The sequence below is a fragment of the Grus americana genome, chromosome 1 (assembly GCF_028858705.1).
Source record: "Grus americana isolate bGruAme1 chromosome 1, bGruAme1.mat, whole genome shotgun sequence".
NCBI lineage: Eukaryota > Metazoa > Chordata > Aves > Gruiformes > Gruidae > Grus > Grus americana.
Genome location: NC_072852.1, coordinates 72,556,169 through 72,573,548, shown reverse-complemented (window position 1 = coordinate 72,573,548; position 17,380 = coordinate 72,556,169). Strand labels below are relative to the sequence as shown.

Sequence of the window (17,380 nt, the reverse complement as noted above, 5' to 3'; positions counted from 1 at the left end):
GTTAACTATTTCTTCCCTCAGCCTACCAGTCTATCATGGAAATTTTGAAGAGTTCCCATTCCCTTATTTTCTTCCATTCTGGATTTATGCATGACATTAGGTGTAGAGTTCTGGTTGCACTAAAACATTTCTAAGCACTTATAATAGAAAAGGTATTTTTACATTTATCATGTAGAGACTTAACATTAAATATTATTTCTGAAAAAGAGTGTAAAAATTGGATGTAATTTTCTTTTTAATAGTTGAACTTACTAATTTTTTTAACCAAACAGTAATTCTCTGTCATGGAAATCTGTTGCTCCATCAGGGTTAAAACTGCTTTGTTCAAGCTTTTTCAGCAGGCAGGAAGCACCCAGTATCCAGTCACTTTGCACATCATGCTCTGATTATCTGAATGCGGATAGACTGGCAATGCTCCTCAGGGCTCAGTGCTTTTGCTGAAAGGCAGTGTCTCTTTCTCTGTGTTTCTTTTCTCTAAGTGATTTGAAGGTCAAGATCTTTGCTTCTTTTTCTTTCCATCTAATATAGAGAGATATTAAGGAAAAATTCTGAGGAAGGATGGAGTTCTCTTTGAACAGGGAAGGCCAAATTTCCAGATAATAGGGTCACATATGTTTGTGACATCACATTACAGACCAGAAAATATACCACATCTTGATCAACAGATGTCTGATCATGTTTCACAGGCAGAAGAGAAAATGGTTTCCGGGCTCCCACTCTATTGGAGTGGGAGTATTTATTCTGAGGTCCCACTCTATTGCTCTATGGTAGGGTGGGAGAGCATTGAAATCCGCACCCAAGACACCCTAGTGATGCTGTTGGCTTTGGCTGCGTCACTGCCTTCCACATCCGGAGAGCTGTGTTATTCAGGAGTTCTGTGCCAGTTACACTCCTATGGCTCCTCATGGGACATAGCCCCAGAATAACTAATGCACTTGAACTTTGAGTAGTTTAAGAGCCATGAGCAGGCAATCCCTATTATTTTGTCAGAAGAGAATTTGCATTCAGAAGCTTTAATGGAATGTAAACATTATTAGTACCATCAGCTCTTTGCTGGCTACTACCACTGATTAGCTCACAAGTTCATGCTAAGTAAAATGCAGAGATCGCATAGTACCTCACTATAAAAGATAAGACCCTGGTAAAATTTCAGTTGGTTCAATGTACAGCAACCTTTGCTTTTGCTTCCTTTGGTAATGGAACAAGACTAAACAAAGACCTTGTTCAAAGAACTTTCCATCTTAATTAAGAAGAACAGAGTTTTTCTAACTTCAGAGCAATGCTTGGAGGATTTGCTTGATTGATTTGCTTGGCACGGTAAAATATTCTCCTGTTATTTATTATACATTTTGTGGTTGAGTTTGTGCTATTGATGTATATAGATTCTGCTGCTCTTCTGCTTTTTTTTTTTTTTCCTCCAAGTACTCCTACCAGTATACCTTTTCTAGTACTTTAGGAATATAAAGTTGGACATATATTTTAAATGAGTAATGTTAAGAATCATGAGAAATTATGTTATTTTGCACACCAGCCTCAGATGCAGGGAAATGATGAAGCTGTCCAAGAGAGCGCTGTGCTAGGAAGCATTGGCAACATCTCTCCATTCACCCTACAATTACTGTAATGAACATAGAGACAATAACCTTAATTGTCTCTGACTGGAAGAACTCTCGCTATCAAAAGTCATATCTTAATCTCAAATATTCATTAATTGTGACACATTTTCCCATACTTGATGCATCTGAAATGATAGTTTCTTCTGAATTGTTAATAATAATAATGAAATATGTGTTATTGTGATTTTTTATTCTTCCATTATTTTATATTATGTTATTAGATGAAGAAGATAAAAATTGCCATTGCATTGTCAGACCTTGTGATTTATACCAAATCTCAGAAGTTTGTGAGCTTTGAGCATTCCCTAGCTAATCAGAAGTGCTATGAAAATAATTCAATTGGAGAGGTTCGAGCACAAAAATTTGTAAAAATTTCAGGTAATTTCTTTTGATTTAATCAGATAAAAATTACAATGCTGCTATGGTTCACTGCTTATGCATTGGAAGGGTTAAAATTTTATGAAACATGTGCTGTCCAGTTTAATTTGGCTGTTTTATAACATTGTTTTAGAAATGTCATTTGTACTGCATTTTTATATTTCAGTTGTTTTTGTGAGGAAAATTGAAACTCAGCTTTGTTTTAATTTCATGTAGTTTTATAAGAACAAATATTAACATAGTATACAAAATGTATGAATACCTTTTTATTCATTGTTTTCTGCATCAAATAACTTAGAAGTTACAGTCAATACTTGAAAATGTGTAGAATAGATTTCACACACCCCCCCATGTACGGTTTGTAGTACTCACTCGAGTTGGTCCTGCAGTACTCCTGGCTTTGCTGATAACTGCAGATAAGAGAATCTGCATTGACAGAATGAATAAACCCCATAGCAGGCAGCTTGCTCCATTGGACCAGATCTTTCATACCAGCAAAGCTGAGATTATTCAAAACTCATTCTGTGTTGGAGCATCTCCATTTGGGGCAGCTGATACAGTGCAGCCCCTGCTGGTTTAACCAGCTGCCTGCCAACAGCCTTAAGCGAGCATTAAGAACAGAGATAACTGACCATGAGAATGAAGTCTGCCACAGGCCCATTCGTTCAGGGCCAGCCCAGCTGCCATCCACCACGTTGTGGAGATGATTCAATGGTTGGTTAGGTGAATGGTGCCGAATGGGATCAAAACAAGTAGGCTTTTGCCAGCTGTCCATAATCAGAGTCCTCTCTGGTCCCTCTAGTAATCTAGTTCTATTAAAAAAAAAAAAGGCAGGGGGGAGGTCAGGGGAAGGATGGAAAGGATCAGAGTGATGATCCTGGGAACATAAAGCTTTCTGTGTAATTACTAAACAGGAATAGTGTAGGTAGAAGTCATTTGAAGTTTTCCACATCTGTTTATTTTATGCCTTTGTGGGAGGGAACACTGTTAGGAGGAAGAAAATCAACTCACTTGAATAGTTAACATCTTCTGAAGATTATAAAGGAACCAATTAAGTCTTTTTTAGAAATGCGTTATTCTCACTTGAGATTATTCAGTCATTTTATTTAAACCTCAAAACAGCAATCAAGCTAAGATCATCTTGGGATGATTTTTTTCCTATTGAACTATAAAAGAATGAGTGGGCTTTTTGATCAATTTCCTGTTTTGTGTCTTTCCAATTTTCCATGACAACACAGTGGGCTTTAGTACAAAAATCATATTTTTACCTAACAAAGAGGTGAAGAAACAGAATATTTCTGTGAGGGAATGATTCTTGATTACTGAACCTTTAACAAAAGTCTGCACTATAGACAGAAATACTATCACATTCAAATATACACAAAATACTATCGCATTTTACAGTTTTAAAATAGGATTTCAGCCATATCTCAGTGGCCCATATACTAATTTTAACATGCATAGAAATGTCTGAAAATATAAATACATTGATATGATATACAGATTGTGTAAAAAAAATAAAATTGCTGGATCAGATTATTATATTTTTATTCTTATTTATTCAAATAAGATCTCTTTATTAATAAAGTTTTACTTACCAATGTTTTGTCATTCTGTTTTTCAGCTAAAGAGTTTGTTTCACATACTTCGAGATTCATTACCAGAATCTACCCTAAAGGAACAAGAACGAACTCTTCAAATTATAATCCTCAAGAGTTCTGGAATGTGGGGTGTCAAATGGGTATGTATGTTTGCAGAGACTGTTGCATTCCAGGCTGTGCAGAGACTATAGAGATACGAGAGGTTTTCCTTCCTAGGGTACTTTTTCTGTTATGCAAGTTACATATTTTCCCTCAGTGGCATCCCTTTAATTTTGTGTTATCTAACCATCTTCGTCAGTCTACATATCCTAGTAATTTTACGTCCCGGAAATCAGGAATTCTGCTACAGGATAACTAAGGGGAACATTATTTTCACCTATTTACTTCTAACTAATTATAAATATCAGGTTCTGATAAATAGCTATATCTTATCTCAAATATCCCAATTTATTATAATTCATTAATTCCTTTAAACTACCTTTTTTTTTTTTTCTATTGGACAATAAGAAAACCACTAGTAAGAACAATACAACATTTTAAAGTTTTGAACCTCATTTTGTATTACTCCTGTTGAGCCCTAAGACTAAACAAAGCATGATTTTATCTTATGAAACAATGTAGCAAAAGCACATATATAAACAACTTTCAACTGCTAAAACAGAATTTTCTTTTTTTTTCTTCATATATTATCTCCTTTTTTATTAATAATTCTATGATATTTATCTGTGGATGTCTGTAAGGAGAGTCTAAATGATAATTTATATTTTACTGCCTGTCTCTTTGGGCTGAGATTATTATGTTAACTATGTTACCTTAGGTTTTGAGGTAAAAGTGAGCGTGCTATGCATTAAGCATTGTACTGCCAAACGAAAGAGATCGCAATATAACTTTCAAGAAAATGAAAATAGATTAAATTATTTTGCATGCTATATTAATCAAATTCCATGACCTCCATGCTTATTTGTCATCTGTGGCTAAGGTATAAATAGAGCACATTTATAAGACAAAATGGGAATGGTAGCTGCTTCTTTTATTTTTTCCTTTTTTCCTCTTTTCTCTTTTTTATTATTTTTCTCTCTTTTTGCTTTGGAAAAAAACCCCACCTTTTTCAGCTGAGGGCTAGCGCTTTTTATAGCTACTTTGTAGTTAGCAAAGGAATAGAAGTAGCTGCCTGTTTAGCTAAAGGTGGGAACTGTTGGAATGCAATTGCACTTGCTTTTTCCTAAGGTTGCCCTATAGCATTGAATTAGGTGATGGAAAGATATATATGTGTGATTTAGGAATTTTACACAGCAATGGAAGCCCCATCTGGAGGATCTGGGGGTTTTCAGTGGTTTTGTGCAACTGACTGGAGTGGCACAGATGCAGGAGATGTTGGCACAACTATTAATATTGGTGCCAAGAATTCCCAGGTTATGGTATACTACTGCAAAGAAGCACTCACATGCTCCTGGTCAGCCTTCAGCGACTGTACAGATGCAAAGTAAGTTTAGCATCTTAATTTCCAGTGCAAAGCATACTAGTTCCCTATTTCTCTTCATTTCAAGTTAGTTGTTAATTTGAAATTGTTAAAAATAAGCATGACTTTTCTACTCAGCAGGCTTTGAAAAATGTCTCGCCTGTAAGCACTTTCCCCTTTTTAATGGCTTTAGAGGCAATCTTGCCTTCGTCTTTTTTGTTCTTCAGTTTAAAAGATTCTCAGTTACAGAATATTTTTCTACGTCAGTCTGCTATACCTTCTTCAGCCTTAGGTAGAGAACAGTATTTTTTGCATCCACATATATATTCTGTCTTTTATTCTGATTCTATACCAAGGCCACCTGAGGGAGACCGTGGGGTGAGCAGGGCAGTTTGCCGTAGGCTCCCAGTTTTGAGAGGTGAAAGGTATGGTCTCACCTTGTTATATTCCAATACACACTCATACAGAGATGGGCACAGATTTCACTTTGCCTCTAGGGCCCTGGAGCTTATGTGCACCCTTGCTCCAGGCATCCTTTTTCACTTGTTTCCTTTCTCAGCTCCCAAAATAGCTTCTGTTTCAAGTTACCTTCTCAGAAAAGTTTTTAACAGTGTGCTATTTCCAATCAAACATGTTCTTAAATATTATTTATTGTTTAACCCCCTAGTGTATCCCCAGCTACTCTCCTACAGTTATAGAACTTAGAAGGAACATCATGTCTCAGCTTTCACTGAGAGATTGCTGTTCCCACATCCGTGGCCCTGACTGCAAGCAGTGGAGGGCAGCCCCAAGCCTAAATTTCTGACCATTTGCTGTCCCCAGCCCAAGCTACGGCTTGCTGTCAGTGCCACACCGTTGAGGTCATGGGGGAAACAATGACTAGGGAGATTGTGTGAATTTGGCCACTCAGTGAAACAACTGAAATGTACTCAGATGCCCCATAATTCTCTCATTGTTACAAATTCTGCTTCTCATCCTGACTGTTGTATTGAGGTATAGTTTTACAGCTACAATAGGAGTAAAAAATTAGCAGTTAGTATAAATCTCGTTTGTGTCTGTGTCACTGTGTTTATTTATAGTACAGATATGGACTTGGGCTAGGGTGTTGCTGGAAGTATCTCACTGTTACCACACCATTTGAAATTGGTTTGATTATATTCTGTCCTTGTGGTTGATCCTCAATTAGCTTGATGTCATGCTATTGCTGGAGTATTTATCTGGGATGGTGCACTCTCTGTATACTATCTACATTGCTATTAAAAACTAGTAAGGTTGTTTCATGCTTAGAAGAAGCGCTGGCCAGTGGTCCTTAATTTAAAATTGAATCTCTCAGGCTTATCATACTGCAGTGTACTAGTTCTCTTTCTAGCCTGTACATCTCCACACTGATCTCTGCAAAGAATATCCATTTGTTAGATCTCAAACATGACTGAAGTCTTTCAAAATGACTACATTGACTGTTGACTCAGAGTGTGCTTTAATGAAAGGTCATTCTAAACATTAGTATACAAAACATACGATTTTTGCTGTACAGGGGCTTTGGGCCCCTTCCTGGAAGAATTAGAAGTATGCAGGAAATGGTTAGATCAGCTCTCTTGGTCACATTATTTGCATCTTCATTTAAAGAAACATTTTTCTCGTGGGAATAGGCTGATTATAAGCAATTCTCCACATATACTATTTCCGAGCCATGTCAGATCTATTCTTGATTCCCTAATCTGTTTTAGATAACTGTTTGGCAGAAATATGACTCCCACAGCTCCACTCAGTGAATCTTCTGCTGATGTCCTTCCACTGATTTAACCCAGATTTTTTTAATTTTTGTGTCTATCCTGTGTCCGTATAGCCACATACCTTCCCTCTCTCCCTACCATTGCACTCTGCATCCCATGCACAGAAGAAATCCCTCCAGATTGCTTCTGCTGTTTTTCTAAAACTATTCACGGGACTCTCAGATTTCTGCTATGTCACATATTCCCCTTCCTCAGCTCCTCCAACCCTCCCCACACCTGCTAGCTTACCCTTCTCACTTACCTTTAAGGTCCTCTAACATCCATAATTGTTCTGACTGGGCAAAGAAAGTAGATTTTGTTCAAACCTACATATAATACTGCCTGCCAGGCCGCTGCATCATGTAAATAGTGAGATTTAAGTTATTCCTTCACTTGCCTTAGTGACAGGCCCAAACCGGTGTTCTCTTCTGTACCTTGCCAGCAATTTTCTCTAAATTGGTTGGAACATATTAACTCAGAGCAGCTTGGCACTTGGCTAAAGCGGGATGAAATAGTCCAACAGGCTCAAGATTTGTTGGGGCTGAGGATGAGAAATATGTAATTGTGTAAACCACATTTCCAGAGGAAGGCAAGCTAAAAATGACAGTAAAAAGTACAGAGTTTCCACAAAATCGCTTTTGGATATCACTGTGTACTCAGTGTCCATTCTCTGAAAATTGAGGCTCATAAGAACAGGATAGGTTTTGTGAACAAAGAGGTCTTATGGAGAAAAATACCTACAATAACTTTTTATAGTCTGGGAAAATTAGTATGCCTCCTGCATACAGCTGCAGTGTAGCACTGGAAAGAACTGGTTTGGCGTATACATATCTCCTTTTTATTTAGTAAATAAAATGGAAAGTAAAGATTTATGCAGAGGAAGAAAATTCAGGACAGTTATTTAAATCAACAGATATCAATTGTATTATATTGGCTGAGAAAAACAGAGCAAAAAACCAAACCAAAAGAAAACCTCAGTGAAAATAAAAATAGAATGACTTAAATATCCTTTTGAACATGTCATTTGCATGCAATCGAAAACATTGTCCAAGTATCAAAACAATCTACAGGAATGACCAAAACATGTCGTAAGTTATATGAGAAACTAGATACAGGATTTTGTTTTAGAAGAGGCTATTTAGAGCACATGTTTTCTGGAGCACTCATAAAAATTTATATGCTATTGTGAAGGTTCCACTACTTGTGTGATGCATTTTTCCTTATTGTAGGTTTTGTTTTTTGCCCATGAGATCAAAATGCAGCTTGGCAATTTTGTCACATCTGTTTTGTGGCAAAATCTTGTGTGCAATAATATGACAAAAAATAATGCATAAAAAGATGAGTGATAAAGAGTTATCTAACTAGTTCCGATTTTAAGCTCTGAAGCTACTTGGGGAAAAGAAACACGCTTATTTAGATCTTAGTATGCCTCACCTGTGCAACTTAAAGTGACTGTCAATCTGACCTTACTTGGGTTCTGAGTGAGTGAAAAGTTAAAGAGGCAGACTTTGGAAAGCCTTATAAAGCAAACATAGGGCACAGGATCAGTGATTTACTGTGGAATTTTCAGATGTTGTATGTTTTCTGTGAAACTGTATTTTTCTTTTTCGCTGGACAAATGGCAAAACTAGAGACAACAGGACTGTTTGGTTTGTTTTTTTTTTCCTAAATAAATAGATTATGTTTGATCATGGGAAGTTTAGATATTCTTGCAATCTTACTGAACAATATACATTTTAGAATATGTGATGGAGTGTAAAATTTAGTAAAGGAATTTATGAAATAAGGAAATTGAATTTAAGGAAAACCACAGGCTTTTCTATTAAAAGATAGTGGAATACTACTTTTTCTTTTAGATTTAATTAGTTTTATACTCTGGGATATTATTTTTACTGGACATTTTTTTACAACACAGCAAAAGTGTAAAGCAAGCATTTTCTATGACATGGCTTTTCTCAAAAGCTAATGCAACATCTTAAACAAACTGAGAATATTCACAGAATCACAGAATTCATTACATTATAGCTTTGAATCATTGTTGCTTGAATTTCTAGTGAAATTTGTGAACTGACATGCTTTAGTGTTTTTATTTTTATGTCTGGTTAGGTTATTAGAATATGTCTAAGCTCTTTTCAGTGTATATTATTGGAGTTAGATATGATATTGCAGTTAGCATTGTGATCCTTAAAACCTGACAGATGACTTAACTCTTGACATAGCCTGTGACATGGAAAAGACTGATACATCACAGCATTTCATCTATGTTCATTCTGCATCTAAAAGCCTAATAGTCTCCAGCCATTAAACAGTGCTTCACTATCTTTCCAAAATGGGCTCCAGATTTTGTCCCAAACTAAAACACTCCTGCTCTAAGGCAGGGGATGAATCTGACACATCATACACCTCATGGCAAAAACACACCCAGGCTGTTCTGTACAGCTATCCTTCCAGTCTGGAGCTCATTCTTTGTTTGGGCTTGCTGGGGCCTTATCCCACAACTGACTCATGGAGAATGTGCTATAAGAAAGGCAGGAAAGATTTCCTGCTAGCTCTCAAGCCAAGAAATGCCTCGGAAGAATTAAATGAGAAGGCATAGAAAAGCATCACTTGGTTGCCTCCTCCATCTCAATTGAGATTTCAAGAACAGGACTAGTCATCATAGATCAGCTGCTGGCTTGCAGAAAGGGGCAGGGGGTGTTGTGTGTCAATACCTAGATTATTGCTTTGTTCCTAGTATGGTTTTAACAGTCCAAAAATTCATGTTTAGGAAATGAACATGATCTTGCACAACTGACATAAATCTTACTAAATATTCTTGAATAGTGTGTGGTAGAAAGATAACACTAAGATGCCAAAGAAGCGTGTTTATTATTAATGAAGTCATGTAGTTGGAAAAAAATTCAATCTGCAGCTGTGATAGGCCACATGACCATCATGATTTATGGAACCCCAGAAAAATGTTACTCCACCTATTACTGTTTGCTCCCAGAAGTCCCCAGCTCAATGGGACAAACATTAGAATTGCAGACTCCAGGGGTATGATTCATCTCATACTATGGATCAATTTTTGGTTACATTGTCCCTTAAATTTCATTGACTAGATGCTCTCTAACTGTAGTGAGGCAGCTAAGTCATGTGTAGACAACTACAAGTTAGGTGGGGCAATATCACCCTGATATATGAAGCTACCTAAATACACTCACCTTTCATTTGGAACAGCTCCAAGGGCCAGGAGGTGTTTTGAATAAAGGTTTCATGTTTCTGTTGCAGGAAGGTCTCTAACTGCCGGGTTTATGACAAAGCTCTTGGTTTACTCTGGAGCCTGCTTCTTTTTTAGGCAGGTTTTGGGCTTTTTTGGTGTGCATAATAGATACTGGAACTTTTCCCAGCTATCTTCACTAAATCCACAATTGCAGACAACTAATAGAATATTAAATAATTTATCTGAAATCTAGTTAATTTAAAAGAATGACAGAAAAAAACTGCAGGGACACAATTGTCTCTGAACTCATTGCTGAGCTTGTTCTAAACCCTGTGTTAGAGACCCAGACTAAAACAGGAAAGGAAAGCTGGTAATATATACTGTTCTGCCAAAAAGCACAAGGGAAACAAATTTTAAACAGTACTTTGGAAAAGTATCTGTTTCAGGTGTGAAATAAGTGAAATGACAACCAAAAGATTCTCAGACTTACACCGCAGTATAACTTTCAGACTGACACAGTAATTAAATAGCAAAAATCAATTTAGATTTTAGATTTGATAATTTATCACAAATGCTTTAGGTACTTTTCCCATGAGAACCTCACAAGAGAGGATCCCTAATTGAAACCCGTCGCAGATATACTTGGACAATGGATGATTTTTAATCACCTGACATATTTTTTCCAGTAGAGCTACTTGTAATTACATAGGAACAATGTCAGCAATTATGAACATAATGACAGTGTCTTTAGAGCAACAGTATTGAATTGGCCCCAAGACAATGAGGACAGACTGACTGCATATGCTGGCATGATGTGTCAGATAGTTATGCATGTTACGCAGTTGTCTGAAGAGTAGTCCTTCTTACTAGAGCAGAATACCTTATGCTCTAAGTCATTCATAAATTAAGTTTCTGTAGAATAAGAACATCCATTTAAAAATGTGTCAGTGATAAGCAAAGCCAGAAATTATAATTAAGCTTAATAAAATTTGGACTCTGAATAGCTAAAGCGCCATTTTATTCTGTAAGGAGAGGAAAAAAATACATACAATTTGACCAATTTTTTTTGTCAGAAAAAAGAGATGAGAGATGGTTTGTATGCCAAAATTTATACTAACCAGTGAAGTCTGCTGTGTGTTGTAAGGAAACCAACCATTCTATATGTTTGGTTTTGGGGTTTTTTGGTTTTTTTTTTTTCTGGTAGGAGTGAGTCCTTGTTCATAAAGTTTGGGTGGGACCTTACCTATTCACTGGCTTGGCAAGAAGGCTAAAACTGCATAAAGATTTAAAAAACCTCATAAAGTCCAAGGCAAAGGGGATGCTGAGGACAATGAAAAGACTTACTTTGGACAGTATGTCCACAAGCCTGAATTTACAAGTACCCAGATATGGCAGTGGGGATCAGAGTGACATGTCAAGACAGGACCAGAATAGCAAGTAATGCTCAGGCTCAGAGCAGCCTGAGGAGCCTGCTGTAATTTGGCAGAGTCTTAATTATGCTGGAATTCTTTCTAATTTCTCTGATAGACCCAGATGAAAAAGATGTTTAAAACCGACTGTGTTCCACCATTTTTCCAGATGTTCTGACCACTTGGTGATAGAGCACACTATCTTCCTTAGATCTGCTGTTAGTGAGAAGGGTTTACAGGGTACTATAGTATGCACTACATTTCTCTTATGCAGACTCCATCAGACTGCATATTAGATTGAACAATATTTTCAATATATTAAAAGGGAAATATTATTTGTACTTGATGATATTATGATAGTTAATGTTTGCATAGAGCTTAGAAATTAGTGTTATATTTATCATTCAGGTGATAAAGGTATTATCGTATTCTAGTTTGATAGAATTTGTTTACTACTGATATGAGAGCCTACTGCTGTGTATGCTGCTCCTGTTTAAAAGAATGCTTGCTTCCTTGTATGTCACATGGTGACAATTTGTCATCATATTACAGTTTATCCTTCCTTCATATATCTTCACTTGGTTTCAATGTAATCTGATGACTGAATATCCTCCCTTTGCAACCACATTTTGAGTCAACTCATAGTCAGTTAGCATGCCCTTTTTTTGGGCTGTGGAGGAAATTTTTTAAAAGCCACCTACATCACCTTGAAAAAAGTAATGATGTGGACTACCCAGTCTCATAAGGACTTCTGAAATTATTTCTGTAACTTCGGGCAGTGATGGATTGTGTACAGCTGTGACCTGCATGGGAGAAGAAAGGATAGACAGTCAATGCCTAGCTGGGAGTGCTAACATGGAACGAATGCAGTGTCTTCAAATCCAATCACGTAGATCATTTCATAACCAATGACAAAATATGTCAGATCATTAGGATATGGTCCAGTTTTCATAGTGTTTCCCAGTCTATGTGGAATTCAGTTCCAATTGTGGATATCTAAGGCACAGAAGATGCGTTGCAATCATTGTGAGTGGCCCATTTTAAGGGCATAGACAACTGGAAAGAGCTGAGAGGATGGCAATGAGACTGATCAAAGGGTTGGAAGTGTGATCTACTATATCTCTTTAGACTCAAAAGAGTGAAGTAAATCACAGAGATGGGAATATTGGCACTGAGTGCTTTTTGCATATGATATTTGGAATTTGCATAAAATTCAGACATTTTGAGATGGATTTTAAATGGCATAAAATACAATTAAGTAACTCATTTTAAGAAAAATCAGACACAAATGTGTGCTTATCCCTTTTAAAAACTTCCCTTTTAAATGCAGAAAATATATTAAACCTTAGGATCGTAATATAGCTAACAGAACCAGGAAACAAAGAATAAAATTTAAAAATGACAATTTAAAAAGTCCCAACAGAAACATTAATTGGGAAGCAGCATCACAGATGAAAGATATGCAGTTTTCCTCAACTGCCTTCAAATCATAGTCACTTAGAAATCTAAGAACCCCCCATGCTCACTTTTGTTTTCAAAAGCTTTTACTTTCAGTCTAAAAACCAATTATGTCTTGAATGGTAGTGCTTATGGAAGGTGCTGTATTTGAATTCTCAGATTGTTGTTAGTTCTGCAATTAGCTGTGGGACTGACTTCAGTTAACTGCTTGTGATGCAGAAGTTTAGGATGAAATATACTCTTTGTATTCATCTGTGCATTATGGATTGTTTCATCTTTTTTTGGAGGCAGCCTATTTCCTAACTTGCATTTGCTATATGAAGTTATTTACACATGGGGCCAACAGGGACAGCCATGGCAGCTTTGGTACTTTGCGAGAAGATGAATATTAAATACTTTGATCCGAAGAAGATTCAGCCTCATGGTTCCGGGAAGACTTGATTCCGTTTCAGATGCGGGAACAATACTGAGGAATTCCTTTGCTCAGGTTGTCATCCAAGCCCATGTTTTGCTCTGCTGTTTTGATTTTGACACTAATATTAAAGGGGTTTTGGGGCTTAATGGAAGGATTGTGGACAAAGTTTAACATACGCAGTGCTAAACTTCAAGTGCCTGTACTTTCCCATGAAAACCATACATTAAAATTATGTGCTGTTCAGATGGTTTCATAGTAAGCATATTTGGGCTTCTTTCCAAAAGAAACCAGCACTTTAAAGCTCTGTTCATACATGCATTAAATTTCTACTGTTTCATAAAATGGCAGTACAAAGCATGTTATTGACAGTTCTGTTCTTGAATTCAGCAAAATTAAGATGAAATATTGGGTAGAAATTCAGAAAAATTGTGCATCAACAGTACACCATAAACCATTGTCCCAGGGTGCTCCAAGCAGCTATGAACCTTGCAAACAGTTGTAGTAGAGGTATGCATCTCAGAGAATATAATACAAAATTTCACATTCACTTACCTTAATCGAGTTACAACTTGCAACACCGGGAAATCAGTAGGTAAATTAAAACTACTGTTCAGTGTGTTTTTAACTTATTCTAAGATAAAATTAAATTAAGTAAAAATACAGTGTTGACGTTTGAAGATATCAACCCATAATAACGTTGCCCTTCACTTGTGTTGCAAAAGTAATTTTCCTAATATGATAAAATGTAAAGTATTCTCCTTTGCTTGTTTCTGTTGTTAAATCAGATTTTCCTGCTTAGTAGCCTATGAAGCTCGGCAAATTTAGCAACATTCTCATTATGTGCAATCATGTAATTTGTTTCATCGTGTTGAAGATGCTATTTGAAGCTATGGCTGTTCAATTTGCCTAATTTCAGTTACACTTTTTAAACCACTTATTCTGAAACTACGGCCTAGGAATCACCTATGTGCTGAGGGATCTTGGGTTATCTGTAGATCCTGCCAGGGCCTCAGCTTCAAAGGGAGTCAGGGTTGCAGCTCTGTAGCATTCATTGCAGGCTTGAAACAACGCACTGAGATACGACAAGGGTGACAGAGCACCACTTTTGGGTCTGTTTCTGGATGATGTGTTGAGCCATAAAAAACAAATTGTGAACCACTTCCAAAACTATGCCAAAGGAATACTTACCCTCTTAAAACCAGGCAATGATGTGCAATGGGCAATATGAACGTTTTGAAGTTTAATTTCTGTTGTCAAAGGTAAAATAAGCTTAAAGCTCCTTTGCATATTGACACAGAATCTATGCCTGCATCTATATTAGCATTTAGTTTAAAGCAGGAGTGCACGTTGTATTTTGTTGTTGGTTTTGGTTTTGGTTTTTTGTTTGTCTGGGGCTTTTTTTAGGCAAGGTTCCCAATTGTTCCTACTTATTGCATGTTGGTTCATGTTGCAGAGCAATCTTACCTAGCACAGATGGGATTCCTTTCAGATGAAATAGAGGATGCACTCTGGGAGCACTTGATGTATTAGAGCCATTAATTGATATTGAGGTCATGGGACCAGGCTAGAGCTCTTCTGAAGTAACGCCACCGAAAACATGCATAGTGTAAACATTAGGTCTATAGTACCTGCTTCACTCTGCAGATCTGTTCCTATTTGTGTCGTTTACTACAGAATTTTTTTGAAAGGGTCATGAAAGCAGTGAAGAAACAAATAATTTTTACAATGAAACAGATCCAAATTGCTTGCATTTTCCACATGAGATAAGGATTTCTGAATTCTGCCAAATGTTCATTCAGTACATTTATATTATCTCATAGGAACATGTAATAAGGTCCTCTTCCTGAATTATTATAAGGAGTCACTTGTACTGCTTAATGTCTTCATTTTTTTCCCTGCCAAGCCATCAAGTAAATGACTTTCTATCATTTTCTATTTAAGACATGTCATGTTATCATTTCACTGATTTGACTTGTGCATTTTCTATTTTGAATGTGACAGGAAGCTCCAATGTAGCGGAATAGGGGAAAATTTCATTAAACAGGTCTATTTCAATGTTGACTTTATCTCATGAATTACAATATCCTGTTGATGAGAAGTGTGTTATTTTATTAATGCTGCTGCAGCAAACCAAAAGTGTTTTGAGCTGCCAGGGAAAGGAAAATCTGTCAGGTGTATACTAACAATAACCACCAGTACTGGAGGATTAAGCATGAAGAGAGTTTGCTCACATAAATTTAAGAACACTTTTAAAATTGCTTCTCCTTCTATAAACTTATATGTATTCACACTGAACATTCTAACTCTAAACTAAAGCTTCTTGATCTTCTGGGTGACATGCTTTTGTGATGAATTCTACACCATAACTAAGGTTAGTTACAATCCTATTTTTTTGCCTTCTGCATCAGAACTTTGTAAGCAGGTTCAGGGTGCAGAGTCTTGCCGCTGTAGAGAAACTAGGATGTGAATTCAGTCCTTATGGAGAAAAAAAGAGATCTCATTTCACATTCTCCAAGGTCTAATTTAGAAAGAAAAGGGAAAATGCACAACATGCTGCAGTGTAAAAAAGATCTATAGAGTAATGCTTAAAACATGGTACAGTTCTAAATAGTGCACTTTTGCACATGAATCATTCATTATTGAGTACTGCTTAATTTAAGAGAAATAACAGGATCTTACATGTGAGTTGAAAGATATATATATTTTAGTCTCTTTTGCTTTTGTTTTTACTACTATTGTGAGAGAGTTGGTTTATAAAATGATATCAACTTTAATTCACTAAAATCAATATTTATTTATTTTTATAGTGGCCTTAAACTTCCAGACACCGGGAGTACCAATGGAATTGCAAAATGGAAAATTCTTAGACAATGGTCGTTGTGGCTATATTCTGAAACCAGAATTCTTGAGAAATCGCAATTCAACATTTACCCCACACAATGTGGGAAGATACAGTAAACCAATATCTCTGTCAATAAGGGTAAGCTTAGTTCATTTTTGGTTTGTTTTGGTTTTGTGTTTTTTTTTTTCCCCCCATAAAATGTGAAAACAAACATTATGTAGTTCAGACCTATTGGTTGTCTATTATTGGTTTCTCATTTTATCCCCATTCCTGGTTGTTGGGAAGTTTAATATTGTTTATTAATAACATGTTAAAACTCTCATATAATATCTACTGCTGCTTGGATGGTTTTCCGTCTGTAGTTCACTTACGTGTGCTAAAAAATATGTAGGAGTTCAGAAGTTATAAGAGTTTGTAAAAATACATGATTTTTCACAATGTTGTGTACAGAAATACAAATATACCTTGCATTGTGTCACAAGTGTAGCTGACAAAGGGACTTTGAAAACTCAGAAACAGAATGTACACTTTTGGTGTTATTTTCTTTAAGTATTAGTAATACCACATGTGCTGTTATAATGCTAACTGACAAATGGAAATGTTTAAAGATATGATAGGAAGCTTTATGCTTCTTTCACGTTTCGCTATCTCCCTATGCATACATAAAAGACTATTTATCATCCTAAAATGATATAAATAAGTGCAAAAAGGGGAATGAATCAATAAGCCTTTGAATTATTTCTACTTCTCCCAAATTCAAATCTGATTTTCTTCTTAAAAATCTTAGAAATACATGTCATTTAAAACTAATGGGTTAGAAAAACCCTTCTTTTGAGGTCAAGTACATGTTTTGTAATTGTTCAGTAGTTAGAAAACTACCTTCTCCAATGAAAAAGTTCTATTTCTGATTACACAGTACACTACTTGCATAAACGCTATTTGATTAGCATTAAATTAGTGTATAATTGCTATTTTGTTTCTTTCAGAGAAATAGTGGAGATAAAACATTAGCTAATAACAATTATAAAATACTCACATAATGCATGCACCTAATCAAGAACATTTTAGTGTCCTAACAGTGAGCATACCAATTATGAATAGGCTTTACTGGATGGTTTCAAGCACCCATGCGTATACATCAGTTATTTCAGCCCTTATTTGTATAAAGCTGGAGTTAATTAAGATGAGGAAAAATCCCCAACTGTAATGCAGGATACAGACAAAACCA

The 17,380-nt window shown here is 36.2% G+C and overlaps 1 protein-coding gene across 1 annotated transcript in view; it reads left to right on the top strand.

Annotated features, from left to right (window-relative positions):
- Window positions 1-17,380, top strand: part of PLCZ1 (phospholipase C zeta 1) — a 53,556-nt gene that overhangs the window by 30,135 nt on the left and 6,041 nt on the right. Inside the window, exons 8-10 of the mRNA XM_054837226.1 lie at window positions 1,838-1,994; window positions 3,619-3,735; window positions 16,118-16,290. Coding sequence (XP_054693201.1) covers window positions 1,838-1,994; window positions 3,619-3,735; window positions 16,118-16,290 — 447 coding nt within the window. The remainder of the gene's footprint in view (window positions 1-1,837; window positions 1,995-3,618; window positions 3,736-16,117; window positions 16,291-17,380) is intronic.